Below are 15840 nucleotides of genomic sequence, written 5' to 3'. Positions count from 1 at the left end.
CAAGCCGTGTTCAACTTCAATCATGGTCCCTAATCGCATGGCTGGCTTCATGTCAACTTTGAAAAGACCACATGTAAAAAAACAAAAAACAAACACAGTTCTCTCAAAAGGTCATTTCATTTAAGACATGTAGGGCTTCCTGGACCGCACGTTGCCTGCCACAGTGACATTTGTCACAGAAAGCAGTCCTGTAATGATTTAAGGGTCAGCATTGCCATGCGGCACTCTATTTCTGGCCATTTATTTGTTTCACTGTAAAACACAGCTGTATTTTTGGACTGTAATGCTGAGTGGAATTAATTACGGAATGGAAACCAACTTGTGTCCCTGTGCAGCTCTGGGTTGATTAAATTGGGTAGAACCGGTCCATTGATCTTGTAAAGGACACATGTGGTGTTAAAGGTCATGATGCAAGACTCAAATCTGGAACAAGCACTTTTTTTACCACCAACTAATAAATAACAGCCAAAACAAATATGGATTCCCATCAAGAACATCACACAGTGAATCTCAAAGGATGAACCATGGTTTTTAATTGAATGTTCTTAAGAACCATATCCCAACGGAGGTTGCATTGTGACAGCAGTGCTGGAACAGAAATGTGATCTGAATGTGGGATATTATCAATAGATCCTTCCCTGCAGGATTAGCACCAATATCACTCTATTCTCTTGGTCCACAGCTGGTTGGAGATTGAAAAGTCCCTCCAGTGTCATGGGCATAGGTTCTTCAAATACTGACGTGTCTCTGATGTGGACTTGAAGCGATGTTAACATAAACTTGTGTTCTAATTTCTTCCCCTAACTGGCTCACAGAGCCCGTGTATGGTTTACCAAGGACAAAAGAAGGTGTGCCTTGGCTTCACTGTCAATACTTTGAGATGGTTGAGAGGTAATGCAGGGACATTTCCATTTGCACAGTGAGCTTTAAAATATAACGTTTGCTTTAACAGAACGATTATTGTTATTAGTGTGAATTGATGGGTGGACACAGTTCGTCTGCCAAGGGCTGCGACTCCAAGCGTCCACATCCAAGTCCAGGATGGGGGCATCATAGACCCATCCTAGTCTTCCTCATCCCCTGGAGGAGGAGGAGCTAAAGGAGGGGGCTCGTCTTCATCAGAGTCAAACTCTACATTTTCATCTTTCACCCACTGGCCACTTCGGTCTTGCAACCACCCGTCGCTAAAAACAAATAATAAAGAACAGAAAGATTGTGTTATACTGACATCTAGTGGTGAGTTTGCACAAGAACAATAACAACACATTTAATGAGAAAAACCATACCTTTTCATTTGGAGGTAGTGCTCCAGTTCTCTCCTCCTCTCGGCTGTCAGCGGCTCCGACGCTCTTGCTTTATCTTCCTTTTTACCTCGAAGAGGCTTTGAGTCGCTGACTTTGACTAATAAAGGGCCCAAACACAAGGACACCTCTAATTAAACTCAGGGCAGGGTCTTTGGCTTGTGTGAACACACACTCTTCTCACACTCTAGATATACCTGCCGTGTAGCTACTGGGAGAACTTGCTGCTGGTGCTTCCTTTGAACCTGCGGTCCTTTCACACGCCTCAAGTGGGGCTGAGCCTGATGGTGCCGGGGAATCGGCTGGGTCTGAACTGCTACCCTTTACTGTTCTAAAAAACAGCCTTTTCTTTAGATCAAACCAGGAGTGGCACTTTCAAAAGGTGACCGGGTGTAACTAACCCAAATGGTGATAAAGGGGGTCGAAATAAAATTCACTCACCTGAGCTTTTTGTGACAACTATTGTATGGAACAGTCTTGAGCAAGGCATGATGGGTTATCTTCCTGGTTTGTACCAATAGCGGGGCTGAACTGGAGGGCTCCTGAAATCACAAATGCTTTAAGCTGGTGAGAGATATAGATGGTTGGGGAGAGAATAGCAGCATCTTAGGGGAGAAATTATATATATATATATATATATATATATATATATATATATATATATAATAATAATAATAATAATTAATTGAATTTATATAGCGCTTTTCTAGACACTCAAAGCGCTTTACAGTGAAGGGGGGACCTCACTAACCACCACCAATGTGTAGCACCCACTTGGGTGATGCACGGCAGCCAATCGGCGCCAGAAAGCTCACCACACACCAGCTTGAGGTGGAGAGTGAGGGAATTAATGAATGAGCCAATTATATATATATATATATATATATATATATATATATATATATATATATATAGGGGGATGATTAGGAGGCCAGATTGAATGAGCCTGGTTGGGCAGTTTTAGCCAGGACACCGGGGGATCCCCTACTCTTTGCGATAAGTGCCCTGGGATCTTTCATGACCTCAGTGAGTCAGGACCTCGGTTTTACATCTCCTCTGAAGGACGGATATATATCTATATATATATATCTATATATAGATATAGATATATATATATGGCTCTGTGATTAATTAATCTAAATTAATCGCAATTAATGCACCATGGTGTATGTTAGTTATTCTCACCTGTCTTTCAGTCTGACTGTTTTTTTCCTCTTGCACATAGTTTGTATGTTGCCTCTTTGTAATTTCATGTTTAAGCTGGGATTTCTTGCCGTAGTACCATTTCATCCCTATGTGTGCAAGTTGAGAGAATGCAGGCTGTTTTTCCAAACACAAACATTTACTTTACACAATTATACTTCTATGGCTCAGAATGTGTACATTGTAACTAGTATTAATTGGAGATCATATCCCTATACAAATATGATTATATTGACTTGAGCAAAAGAGCAAGAGTCTCCTTAAGCACAAGACATATGCTCTGGTAAGGAAGAGAGGTCCTTACCTTCTAGGTGCCTCCTCCCCTTTCTGTGGACTGTGAGCATGTCAATAGTGTCGAAAATAGGGCGGCTGGTACACACAAGGCAGGTGTATCTGGAAAGCAAAACAAACGTAAACTACTTAATCACACAATGAGGGTCAACAAGCACGACGCCGAGGTCACAGTGAAATGCGTTGAGTTACCTTCCGTTCTTCATCAGATCCGCTTCGTCTTCTGGAATAAAGTGTGATAGAAGATCAGCCACACGTCGTTTCTGGAACAGAAAGCCAGTGTGTGGAAGACTTTACTTCATAATCATCAAAGCTGGATATACCGTTGGGAATGTATGGCAGTGTACGTCCACAATGATACAACATGCTACTTACCTTTAAAATATTTAATTGACTCGAGTCATTGCCCTCCCTCTTAAAGGACATTTCTACTGGTAGTATTGTTCTGACGAACAGGGCATCACAAGTGAATTTCTATCTTTAATATTGTTAAAGATCCGAACCGACCGTTTCATTTGAGTGGATTACTTCCTGACTTAAAGCGAGGCATGATGGGAAACCACCGGAACTGCAGCCATCATAACAAAGTTATAATCACGCGTCCTCGATGATAACCGGCGAGCTGACTTTGAAAACTAAGTATGTGTTGATTTTCTTTGCTCAGTTAACGGCAAATAAATTACCTTTCATCATTGTTGATGATTGTTGATAGCGTGGACCTGATATCGGTGACTAGGCAACGGTAGCGAGATGGTACCGTGTTGATCGAGGGGGCGCGTGATCGGCGGGGAATGTGACTTGCATAGTCCCGTGCCCCGCGCGCCTCGGCAGGCTGTTGGTAGACTCTTCATGTCGGTGGACGAACGACCTCCGGTCCAGCCGGGCGGCCACGGACTGCTCCGCGGACACCGCAGCAGGTCCTACGGTAGTCTGGTCAAGTGTGCCGCTCCTCCGGTACCACATGAAGTTCTCCAACACAAAGTTCAGCCCGGAGAGACTCTTCAAGGCCTTGCACTGAAATACGGAGTTTCTGTAAGTATGGACTTCTAATATATTATTCGTTTTAGTATAGTTATCGGGTATTTGGTATAACATAAATATGAAATACAGATGACCACTAGCGTTACACCACAACACATTCCTAGACTGTATGCTTACTGGGCAAAAAAACTCATGTCTGTCTATTATTGAACTATTCCATCCTCTGTTTCAGACGGAACAAATCAAGCGGGCGAACAGATTGTACACCAACGACTCTATATTCCTGAAGAAGATCTTGTTTATCCCAGCACTACTGTCAGACTCTCAAGCTGGCAGCTGCCCGGATTTACTCAAAGAGGATTCAGGTGAGCGCACCACCTGTGTTTCTTCTCCGAGTGACAACACCGGCCTGTCGGTGACGATACCGGACTGCGCAGAAGAAGATGGGCCGGAACTTTCTCCCATGGACTTCCTTAAAAGAATGGACTCTTTGATACGACAGTCCAAGAAGGCAGCTGTTCAAGGATGCCACGAGTGGGAGAAACGGTAAGAAACAGTTTTTAATTTTTTTTATAGATTTTATTATATTTATTATTTTACAGTTGCTTAAGCAGCATGTGTACATCATCATGAAGGCATAATGTAATAATCATAAGAGAGTATAATACATTCAATCTAAAAATTTGAGTTATTAAATATAACTCAAAGGAGAATTACACACGGTCCAACTCTTTGCCTCCTAAGCTTCCTAGGTTCCTTGTACCAATAGTAGAGGATTAGCAGACTGAAGCCATTGAGCTTGCACTATGCTGTGGATAATGCATAAACATTGGTCCAACTCTGTGGCTCTTCAGCTTCCTAGTTTCCTTGTACCAATTGTAGAGGATGAGCAGACTGAAGCCAAGAGAGTAGAGAGACAGGTGCCACGCATTGATGACTTTAGAGGTGTCAGAGGTGCAGTCACTGTATAGTAAACAGCAGGGGCTTTGCTAAACATACCGGTAAAGTTATTCTGGGGCTCAGGCCCAGTATAAAATATTTATTTCAACCTGTTTTTAAGCATTTACGGTAAGTCTCAGGCATTAAACCCTGCATGTGGAAATAATAACAAAACCCGACTCAAACCATTCAAATATTGCACATTTGCATTCTAAAAATGCAAATTCAAAAATTTAATTTCTTGAGCATTAAGCTATGCCGTCTATTTTTAATTTTGTAAAATGAGGTCAATCACTTGACTGGGACTCAACTTTATTCCTTCTTAACCAATAAGACGGCAGGCTGGTGAAGCCTGTCATGTCCCCTCAGCCAAGTGTGGCGCCGTCTCAGCATACTGAATGACCGGAACTAACTCCGGTCCCGGCGTATCATCATACCTCAATCCTGGTTTTAGTGCGCTGATGGCCAGATTGCTGGATGTGCAGCGTGTGTGGACCCGGATCACATGGTCCACAGCTCAGCTTGTACTTAGCTAAACTGCATTGCTTTGACATTGTGGATTAAGAAAATAAAAGTCCTTTCTCTGCATCATCAATCTAAAGGAAACCAGTGGCACACATAGGAGCTTGTTAAAGCTTGAACATGAGATTTGACTGGGGCACAGCAGATCAACACTCGGCCACGGGCCCCGGTAAGAGGGGTCCAGCGACACCTATGTCATAAGCAATGTGTCTGGTTAGAAGAACTTCCCTTCCCCCTCAACCATTTTAAACAAAATGCCCACAAATCGTTTTTTTAAACTGCATGGTTTTTAACACGTAACACGTCCTGGCCGTACGTCTGACAACGTGTGTCTCTTCCCGTCACTTCCCCCTAGGTTTGCCGCCATCGAAGCGGCATGTAACGTCCCAGAGCGGCGATCCCTCACTCGCTCCCAGAGCAGCGTGCCGTCGCCGGCGCTGAGCCAGCAGGCGTCGCTGGTGGCGGTGCCGGTCACCGTCACCAAGCTCACAAAGACCCTCAGAGAGACGGAGGACGAGATCTTCCAGCTGTGATGCTCTGGGTATCCCCGACACCGCTGGGTGGAGACCACGACAACAGTGTTTTAAAACAGGCTTGTAGGTTGATCTTTATGCCATACAGCTAGGTGGACACTCCCATTAGATAGATCAGCAGTTGGTACAGTCTACTGGGTAGGCTTGTTGGTACATCTATCGCTGTCATTTTTGAGTGATGTCACTGTACTGCCATTCATTGTTAAACTGGTTAAACTGGAACTGCATTGCCAGGTAGTCTAGTCTTGTATCACTGTCGTTAGTATGCAATGACTTAATGGTGTGCTTGACAAGCTATTATTGCACTCCTAAAGTTTATTTATTGTTGGATCAGGAGCGCTTGACATTGGCTGGTGAAATTGCTTCACGTTTTATATTTCATACAGATGGTTGATTTCACGATAAGCGATTGAAGGGCCAAGTGAAAAAATGTTTTGTATTTAAATAGGGCCTGGTCATATGAGAGCTCATGTTGACAGCTGATCAAGAGTACTGCGTAATGATGACTAAGGGCCTGCTCATGTAATGTTCATGTTAGCTTATTTATGCAGACCGTAGCTGTGGACAACAGACTGTTTGTGTAGCTTCATCCAAATTCCGTCTTGGATAAAATAATAAATAGAAAGTTACAATAGAATGGTACCAGATAATAATTGTTACCTACATTTCTAGGCTTTTTTTTTGTATACCAATATCTACTTATTTGAGTGAAATAGTATTTAATAAAGATAATAATTAATTCCACTGTTTAAATGTGTCCTCAAATGATTGCACTACTTCTCTCAAGATGAACTCTTAAATCTTCCAAACTATTAAACTACTCATTGAGTGTCATTTTTGTGGTTACTTAAAATGCATACTTTATATGCTGATAGTAAATTGAGACTCATTTTAGTCGTACCAATAATGTATCTGTTTGAATTCAAGGCAAATTACTATCATTACCAAGTCAATTAGAAACTCATTGCTAAATTTCACATTTGTATTCAGAATTCTTTGTCCTGTCGGCAATCAGTGATTGCAGCTGTAGGCCTGCACAATTGTTGCATAGAGTTAACCCTCTTAATTTTTATAGGATAACTTTACATTATACTTAACAAACGCAGATTGTCAACTCATTCTATACCACCATCAAATATTCTCCATGCTATTTTACCGTACTATATAGTAGTGCTGCTAATATACTTGCTTTACTTTACCCAAATGTCCAGTCTGGGATTATTCATTTAAATACTATCCTTTTTTATATATTCTGTTACTTTGCGGTACTATACTAATACTAAATCCTCAGTACATAGCGGCTGGCATTCTGTTGGAGACCCCATGTGTGTAAAGTTGAAATGCATTGCAAGTAATACGTTTACACAATGTGTGTTTTTGTGGTAGAGTGATGGCCTAAATATTTTCTAAGAAATCCCGCAAATATTGTAGTTTAACTATGCTCTTTCATGGTAGACAAACCATGTGCCGCAATCTCCAGAAAAAAACACAGTAGCAAACAAATTCAAGTTTGTATTTATGCTCTTGTGGGACAACAAAGCAATCCGTTTTGGGATTTTTCTTCACGTATATTCTCTGGCAACCCAACTAGATTATGACTGATTGTAAAGATGCGGATGACTCACCACATTGACCACAAGATGGCAGTGTCGTATCACTATCAAACTGAATAACCATTAATACTTAACGTCAGTAGTTACATTAAACGATATTAAATATATTATTGGACGGTAATTCCAATATTTATGAAAGAGGCCATATATTGAAAACCAGCAAAAACGTGTGACTGCATTTCAATGAACAAAATATACACAAGGCCTACTTTGTAAATATGCTTGACCTTTGAGCAACTACAGAAGTCATTTCGACTTCTTTCTTTCTCTATTATTCTTTCGTGCTTGTTCTCAGATTTCAGATTGACAGGGCAGTGTCGTTGAACAGGAGTCCACTCTTCTCGCACAGCCTACTGTTTTTATTGCCTGTTCCTTGTCTGCATCACAGAAGTGGATATTTGCGTCCGTCGCAAATCCGGCTACGAGCGTCTACGTCTCCCATAGGGGGCCGGTGGCTCCTGTCAGTTGGACCGGAGGAGTCGGCCTCATATAGTCTCCTCCTCCACCATTTTGTTGAGTCCTGCGCAGATCTTGGTGAGGTGGCCCTGGAAGGGCCCCGTGGGGTCGTAGAGCTTGGTGAGGAGCTCGGGGTCGGCATAATGGTTGAACACGTGGTTGATGCGCCCGTGGGACTTGGGGGTCAGGTGGTTGTTCACCAGCTTCAGCAGTAGGTCCCTACAGCCGGTCAGGATCTCGGCCATCACGGCCTTGTCGAAGGTGAACTCCACCTGTCATGGTTCAAGATGGGGATCATTAGACACCGCGATGGGATAGAGGCGGCTAGACCTGTTACTGTCTTGCTTTTTCACTATCTACAATCTTAAAAAAATAATGCAGATAATCCAATATACTATTAGAATTGGCAAAAATGAAGTTGCAAATAAATCACATTTCTTCATGCCCTCACCCTCAATGACATGCACATGCAGAGGCAGAGACACTCCCACCCTCATTGTCATACATCAACATGGACTCTTGTTCCTCAGGGGACAACCGTTGCTATACCATACAATGGTGGGTTATTGTCGTGACTGTTGTTCCTCAGGGAACGAACAAGGGTTAGCATGCTGACATGGCCCATGGGCGTGGCTAACAAGCTGCTAACCTCGTGGAAGCTGATGGCCGTCATGGCCCCCTGGCGGAGTTTCCTCTTGAACTCCTGCGCCAGCTCCATCTCCTGCTTGTTGAAGCAGGAGTGTCGGAACAGCACGCCGATCTTGACGGCGATCTTCACCAGGTTCTTGGTGACCTTCTGGGCCTCGGCGCGGTTCCCGGAGTACTCCTTGGAGACGCGGTACAGCTCGTCCAGGATCTCGCTGGTGGTGTCGTCGATGAACATCTGGACTGAGGACTTGGTGGCCATGCTGCTCAGGATCTTCTTCTGGGCCTTCAAGGCCATCTCCTTTGAGCTGAACGACTCCATGGTTACCTGGAGGGTAACAATGTGTCAAAGAGTTGCGTGAGCCAAGCAAAGGGAAGTGTGCATCTGCATGGAAGAAACAAATTGGTAATCAAAAGAAACAAGGTAGCAAAGGTATAAAGTTAAGTATTAAATAGCAGGTGAATAAAGTGTCATGTTTACAAGAGATAATGTAATGAAGTTACGGGATGAAGTGCATGGTTTAAAACAGTTGGAGAAGGTCTTCCACTGGTGGATCGTTACCTATAAAGATAACCCCACCCACAGCGTTGCACGTCTGCATGTTTTTTTTTATATATTGTTTTGTTCTGGTGAAATACCTTTTGAAGGTACCCCTGGTACATGTCCTGTGGTTTACTTGGTAGCTAGGAATGAGTCCCAACTGACCTGTAGAATTTAATTCTCTTCCAACTCATCCACAACAACACACTGGGCTCATTATGGCTCTGGCTTCATCCTCATGCTGCCTGAATCCAGGATAAATACAACTAGAAAATAACTGAAGTTACTAGAGGTTAGCCAACATTGTTGCTCCCCCCCCAGCCCATTTTCTATTTTTTGAAGAAATGCATCAAGGACAAGGGTATTTACAGGGACAGCCGGAGGAAGAGAGAGAATCACCCACAATTCCACCTGTTAGGTCCTCAAAAGGACTGCAAGTCTTTCATTACACACCGCTGAGAACAGTGGGTAGTGGGAGGTCAGGTGCCTTGTTCAAGGGCAGGGTAGAAGGAAGTAGTTATGGAGGAAGGGGAGAGGAGGGAACACATGCTCTCATGTCCATGTGTCCCAGCTGGCGAGGGATTCTGGGTTCTGGAAATTACCAGACCTTGCTTGTCTGACTTTTTGCCTTACGATAATGAGTGCTCACCTTCTTACACCAAAAAAGACCACATTCTAAATTAAGTAGACAAATTAAAACTGAAAACAATACACACACAGATTAGTGCCATTGCTCCAGGTCATCTTTTTATAATTGGTATTTTGGATTCAAAATGTCTGCAAACGATATTTGCTAAAGCAGTGTAGACAAAATCGAAAAAAACACATGACTTTGTGTGTGTATGTTTGTGTGTGTGTGTGTGTGTGTTTTATGTATGTGTGTTTCTAGATCTAGAGCAATGTTTCGCTTTTGTGCCTGCGTCTGTCTCTATGGTCTGTCTATGTAAATGGCAGTTATTATTAATTGGCTTATTCAAATAAAACCAATGCGATTACTATCTCACACATACCAATTCAGATCCACAAACTGTATGTAAATCACCCTCTGGTCTTTTTTTTTAAATCTGAAGCCCTTGTGAATGCCTCTGTTTGTTTTGGCAGTTGCTAGCATTGCCCGCAGGGAAAATCTCCATGGAAGGGGCTCGCCACGGAGACTGCAAACCCACCCCTTCAGCAACCCCAGTGGGTACTTTGACCACACCTAACCCTTCATAGTCTGGAGGATTCCTTAACAAACCCTTCTTACAATGGATAACCCCCAATGGATGCACACACACACACACACACACACACACACACACACACACACACACACACACACACACACACACACACACACACACACACACACACACACACACACACACACACACACAGGCAGAAACAACACACATACACTCCCTGGGGAGCTCATCAGTGTACCAACTGGAAGCCTCTGTGTACAGTGACAGAATGATGCAGATGACAAACATTTCTTTTTCAACAACAGAGCGCTTAGAGCGTTTGACATAGCTACAGCAAATGTTCCAAACCCACAAGCGCAAGAACACATACTGTGTCATAAAATACACTTATTTTCCTGTCTCCCTGGTTCATTTTATTTTCTATAAAAAAAGAAAAAACTGATATTAGAGTTGAACATTTGACCTTTGTATTCCTGCCTGAGTCACATAATCTGTACATATGTAGACTGCTTATGTTAAGCATAGAAAAGTTAAATTATGAGATTGGGATGGAAATTATGAGTTTTTCACTAATATTCAGTTCCACCTTATAGAACACTTATAAGAATTGATTAGATGCCATTTCATAATTTATCTGAAATATGTCATTCTACAAGCTATTAGGATTCTTAACGGTTGTCCAGCATGGGACCAACAGGCAGACATACTGTATAGGAGGGTTGTATGTAGGCCTATGAGGCATCGCTTTACACACAACCCCACCGAGACCTGTGTGGACGTGTGCTTGACGGGAACATGGCAGGCAGCCTGCATATCTTAGACAGGTCCTTACGTGTGTGTGTGTGTGTGTGTGTGTGTGTGTGTTCCTTCCTTGTACAATCCATTTTATGATGCACAACACAGAAGCCCAACCTGAAGTCGCTATACTGTAACATTATGTATCCCTTTGGAAGCTGCTATTGGACAAAGCGATGCCTGCTTATCCCAAACAGAGGAGCTTTTTCTGTGTAGATCCTTAAAAAAAAATACTGGATGCACCATTTGTTTATTATGGCCCGGGTCTGTGCGCTTTACGGCTGTTTAATTGATAGAGCTTGGTGTTTTTTTGTTCCTGAATGCGGCATCAGCATTGTGAACAAACGACCCCGCCCGGCATAGGGCCCGCTAATATGAAAAATGCAATTCCAGCCGAGCTAACGACCATGCCCTGTTAATAGGCAGTGCGTGTGACTGCCTCTCCATCTCCGGCGCGCTGTACTGCGCCCAACGCTCAGCATCCATAATAAGAAAACAGCCTTTTTACCGGATACCCCACCATTACATCACACCATTTTCAGAACAAGTGTCACATCCATAATGACTTTGCATCGCCACGCACGCCACTCGTTCACCGCGGGGGGGAATTAAAGCACATTCATTTGAAAAATTTCCCTCAACAGTGATAATGGAAGTGGTGTGCTGTGATCGCTATTTCAGATGTGTGTGCCAATCCCATTTATTTGCTAAAAGGACTAGCAGGATTTGAGAGACGCTCCGCACAGTGGGCATGCCGTCAGATATCCGACCTAGTGAAATATGACGCCACAGCTGGAAGCAGCTTTAGCGGTTTATTTATTTTTTTGGTTTCTCACTTTGCCAACTGTCAAGCGTATGTTTGTGGGGCCTACTGACATTTTAGTTTGGAGAGTGGTTAATGAAGTGTGTGTGATACATCTCTTTCTGCACAGCATCCACTTTCAGACGTTGAAAGCAACGTCGTCAGTGGCATCGCACAGTTGAAGTGTTTACTTTGGTGTTTACAGCAGTGCCAGGAACTTGCAGAAAGAGACAAGCACCTGTGTTTTATCCCCCCGCCCCCCCCCCCCCATGATAGAGAGGCCTACAACGGAAACCTATAACATACAGGGACATTATTTCAGATCATCGAGTGTTGGTGATGCAAATCAAGGTCAATCATTTAGCAACCAAAAAGTTGTGTTTTAGAGCGGTCAACTGGGGCTAATTGGATGGTTGTACACAGGGGTAGGCTGCATAACCAGGAAAGGTAAATATTTAGCATTCCACAGATGACTGCAGCTTGTAGCCTTTGGCTGTGTGTGTGTGTGTGTGTGTGTGTGTGTGTGTGTGTGTGTGTGTGTGTGTATATATATGGGTGGGTGTGTGTGTGTGTGTGTGTGTGTGTGTGTGTGTGTGAATGGGTGGGTGCGGCTGTGTGTGTGTGTGTGTGTGTGTGTGTGTGTGTGTGTTCCTGTGTGCGTGTATTTGTGTATGTAAAGGTAACATACTCTGGACACGAGCAGGGCTTAGCAGGAGGAAGGCGCAAGAAGCTGGGTTTGACTGAGTCAAAATACTCTCACTTGTCCTCCCAGGACTGAAGGCACTGATGCTATGAGGTTCAATGGTATTACTCTGTAATAACAACATGTAACACCCCTGTAACATCCCATTCAACTACATTTACTTAGCTAGACCATTTTGTCCAAAGCGACTTACCATAAGTGCATTCAATCATGGAGATACAACCCAAAAATTTAATCATGAGAGTACATAAAGGTTTCTATGCGTATGTGTGTGTGTTGCCATCTTCTCTCTCTGGCCTGTGGAACTCAGCCCCTGGAGGGACAGAGAGAGAGAGAGACAGAGCGAGGGCGAGCCAGCCTCCATTCTCAGCTGATTGCTAACCAGATGAAGAGTGAAAATACCAAGCAGAGCCAAACGGGGACCTGTCAGTGTAAACCGCCATCATTATGATATGCATGAGGCTCAAAGAATGCAATGCAAACGTGATGGTTCATGACGAGGCTGACAGGTTACAGAACACCCCTCATGAGTGCTCTCTGGCCATTATGTCATCTGGCCACTGTCATCGGCAAGGAGCAGCGACAACAACGCAAGAGATAATCTTATTTCTCCAATCGTGCTGAGGTCTTTGACGTGGTAACCAGTTCATAAACAGACGTTTAATCTTCCACTACCGGTCTTTACCCCATCATCAAATAATGGGAATTATTTTCTTTCACTTTCTTTAACTTCTCTCAGACAGAACCACATCAGTTTTGAGTGTGAACGGGGCATTTCACATTTCTCTTTTCAACGTTTCACAAGAATTCTGCAACACACCAGCAGATTTCTCAAGCTTTGTCAGTCATGACCAGAAAAGGGGAAGAGAAACAACCTGTGGGGTGGGGGTGGGGTGGGTGGGGGGGGGGGTTGGGGTGGGCAAGGCATGGGGAAGTCGTGAGTCCTGATCACACCCCTCCACCATTGCCCCTCACCCTGGAACCATCTACCAATGCAGGCAGGGTCCTACCCACGGCTGGGCCGTGATTCAGCCACTCGCAATGAAAAAAAGATTGAAATCAAAGAAGGGAGAGAGAGGAAAGGTTGGAATTGAGCAAGCACTCTCTCTCTCTCTCTCTCTCTCTCTCTCTCTCTCTCTCTCTCTCTCTCTCTCTCTCTGTCTCTCTCTCTGTCTCTCTCTCCCTCTCTCTCTCTAGGTGTCAACAGAATGAGATGTACAGTTGGGCATGTCTCAGTGCTTGTTCCAGCATGAATGTTACCATTCATTGGTGTGTGTGTGTGTGTGTGTGTGTGTGTGTGTGTGTGTGTGTGTGTGTGTGTGTGTGTGTGTGTGTGTGTGTGTGTGTTGTACATACATATTTGTACACATAGCACACCTCAAATGGGGAAGTGAAGAACAGAGCAACACACACAAAAACACACCAAACCACCACGAGTTCCCAGTGCAAACAGTGGGTAGAAATACAATAGGACTATCAGACCTATCATGACAGGTAACATAGGAGGAGCGATAGAAAACGGCCTTACCTGGGTGTGTGTGAGAGCTTGTGTGTTTGTCCTGTGGCCCCCTCCCTCCTCTTGGCTTCTGGGTCTCTCTCTGTGCGTGTGTGTATGTGTGTTTGTCTGCGGCAGAGTGTGTTGGCAGAGTGGGCCGCTGGTCTTTTTAGTTGGCCCCCATCATCTCGCCGGTCCCGGTCCAAACCCCCAAAAGAGCCCTCCTGCTGAGCCACTGGCGGGTCACGGAGCAGTCTCCAGATACTGCTGCCTTGCACTCACTTCCTTGAGGAACTCAAGTGCTATATGACACACCCCTCTGTGCTCTCTCTGTCTGACTCTCTCTCTCTCTCTCTCTCTCTCTCTCTCTCTGGCTTGCTCTCTGTCGTCCCTTGACTACACACACACACACACACACACACACTACTACTAGCCTAACTTCTCTGTGTCTTTCTGAAATTTCAATTCAAAACAGTATCTCTTTCTCTCTCACTATCTCTTCCCCTTCCTCCTTAGACTTAACCCCTCCCTCACTCTCTCTCTCTCTCTCTCTCTCTCTCTCTCTTGCTATCTGTCACTCTCTCTCTCCCCTCTCCCTCCCTCCCTGGTCTGTGGCTGTATATGTGCTGACACCGGGCCTCTCTGCCTGTTCTGACAAGTGAAAACCCCAGAAAGAATTTGGCAATGCAGCCGTTTGAACAGGGAGAGGCTTAACCCTTTTTTGTGTCCACCTGGGGTGGAATGTGTATCTGTGGTGTGCGGCGCTGTCAGCTACGCCTACAGCACGTCCCTATAGCCATGACACACACACACACACACACACACACACACACACACACACACACACACACACAAGGACATACATGTGTATCTATGCCACTTCTAGTCTTCACTTTGGCTCACTCACGTGTTTGTGTTTTTGTTTGTGGGTACTAGTTTGCCATTCCGATAGCATGATGATGGCCGTGCAACCACCATTTTATCCCAGTTCTGAGAAGCAACACAGCCTGCAACGGAAAAGTCACCTGCGAATGAGATCCATGGGTTGTGGCGGTTGCCATAGAGGTTATCACGGCTCTAATACCTTATCTTGTTTGAGGAGAGGGAGTATAAATAGACAGATGGAAGGTGGGGATGGGGGGGGTGGGGGTGGGGGGGGGCATACAGAGATATTATCCAGAGTAACCGATGTTTAAACTGGTCATGATGGTGTCTGGTAGATCGACTCCAACAACCTGGGGTTGTAGGGGGAGAGGGAGGGAGGGATGGAGAGAGAGAGAGTGTGAAAGAGAGCAAGAGAGTGACAGAGAGAACGAGAGACACAATAGAGCATGAGGGACAGAGAGAGGGAGAGCGTATGAGAGTTTTCAAGGGGTAAAGGGGTAGAGAGAGAGACACCCTACGAGAGCCTGTGGACCACTGTGGTCGCTAATTCATCTGGTCCGCACCCAGACCCACTTAACCTCAAACACGAGATATCTGAATAGCAGCCTAGAGAGGCTGGCCTGTGCTCAGGCCAGTGTCCAGCCAACACTTTGCGTTGGTAATGACTGTCAGATGTTTGTGGGGGGGCTGTGGGACACGGGAGAAGAGGGTGGTTGAGCCACAGCCCCGGGCAACAAGGAGTGACTAGATGTAGAAGTAGACACCTGTGTCTTTGTCTCGCCCCCCCCCCCCTTCACTCTGCACCATTCAGCCAGAGACAGTAGCAATATGTGCAACTGCCAAATGAGGGCCGTCACCTAGGCAACCGACAGGAAGTGGTGCTTAAGCAGTTTCCTGATGGCTTCCTCTTTATCGCGTAATGACATCTCACTAGGAAATGTCGACATGGCT

At 44.7% G+C, this 15840-nt stretch overlaps 3 protein-coding genes across 4 annotated transcripts; 1 reads left to right on the top strand and 2 right to left on the bottom strand.

The window, feature by feature from the left end:
* Window positions 1-586: 586 nt before the first annotated feature.
* scnm1 (sodium channel modifier 1) lies at window positions 587-3399 on the bottom strand. Of its 2 annotated transcripts, none has more exons than XM_084471450.1 (8): window positions 3171-3399; window positions 2988-3058; window positions 2809-2897; window positions 2487-2593; window positions 1743-1843; window positions 1499-1632; window positions 1287-1401; window positions 587-1184 (listed from the first exon to the last, which is right to left on the bottom strand). In XM_084471450.1, exons 1-8 carry the CDS (start codon window positions 3219-3221, stop codon window positions 1064-1066), a joined length of 789 nt encoding a protein of 262 aa, XP_084327576.1. In that variant the 5' UTR covers window positions 3222-3399; the 3' UTR covers window positions 587-1063. The 2 variants fall into 2 exon arrangements, with proteins under 2 accessions (XP_084327576.1, XP_084327577.1); XM_084471451.1 differs by having other exon boundaries at window positions 2988-3018.
* lysmd1 (LysM, putative peptidoglycan-binding, domain containing 1) lies at window positions 3397-6604 on the top strand. Its single transcript, XM_084471452.1, has 3 exons — window positions 3397-3827; window positions 4009-4322; window positions 5593-6604. Exons 1-3 carry the CDS (start codon window positions 3645-3647, stop codon window positions 5768-5770), a joined length of 675 nt encoding a protein of 224 aa, XP_084327578.1. The 5' UTR covers window positions 3397-3644; the 3' UTR covers window positions 5771-6604.
* Window positions 6605-7285: 681 nt separating this feature from the next.
* On the bottom strand, window positions 7286-14349 carry tnfaip8l2b (tumor necrosis factor, alpha-induced protein 8-like 2b). Its single transcript, XM_084471147.1, has 3 exons — window positions 14038-14349; window positions 8489-8812; window positions 7286-8111 (listed from the first exon to the last, which is right to left on the bottom strand). Exons 2-3 carry the CDS (start codon window positions 8804-8806, stop codon window positions 7869-7871), a joined length of 561 nt encoding a protein of 186 aa, XP_084327273.1. The 5' UTR covers window positions 8807-8812; window positions 14038-14349; the 3' UTR covers window positions 7286-7868.
* Between the last annotated feature and the right edge of the window lie 1491 nt (window positions 14350-15840).

This window comes from Micromesistius poutassou (assembly GCF_964030765.1).
Source record: "Micromesistius poutassou genome assembly, chromosome: 8".
Taxonomy (NCBI): Eukaryota; Metazoa; Chordata; class Actinopteri; order Gadiformes; family Gadidae; genus Micromesistius; species Micromesistius poutassou.
The sequence above is the reverse complement of the archived record's forward strand: the minus strand, read 5'-3'. Positions and strand labels throughout refer to the sequence as shown.

Excerpts from the sequence above, each read along its gene's own strand:
- scnm1 (XM_084471450.1), bottom strand. The coding sequence starts at position 3,221 with ATGTCCTTTAAGAGGGAGGGCAATGACTCGAGTCAATTAAATATTTTA. Across the intron at positions 2,594-2,808 it reads GGGGAGGAGGCACCTAGAAG|GGATGAAATGGTACTACGGC; the intron begins GTAAGGACCTCT and ends TTGCACACATAG. Across the intron at positions 1,844-2,486 it reads ACAGTCAGACTGAAAGACAG|GAGCCCTCCAGTTCAGCCCC; the intron begins GTGAGAATAACT and ends TTGTGATTTCAG.
- lysmd1 (XM_084471452.1), top strand. The coding sequence starts at position 3,645 with ATGTCGGTGGACGAACGACCTCCGGTCCAGCCGGGCGGCCACGGACTG. Across the intron at positions 3,828-4,008 it reads CACTGAAATACGGAGTTTCT|ACGGAACAAATCAAGCGGGC; the intron begins GTAAGTATGGAC and ends CCTCTGTTTCAG. Across the intron at positions 4,323-5,592 it reads TGCCACGAGTGGGAGAAACG|GTTTGCCGCCATCGAAGCGG; the intron begins GTAAGAAACAGT and ends ACTTCCCCCTAG.
- tnfaip8l2b (XM_084471147.1), bottom strand. The coding sequence starts at position 8,806 with ATGGAGTCGTTCAGCTCAAAGGAGATGGCCTTGAAGGCCCAGAAGAAG. Across the intron at positions 8,112-8,488 it reads CGGCCATCAGCTTCCACGAG|GTGGAGTTCACCTTCGACAA; the intron begins GTTAGCAGCTTG and ends GAACCATGACAG.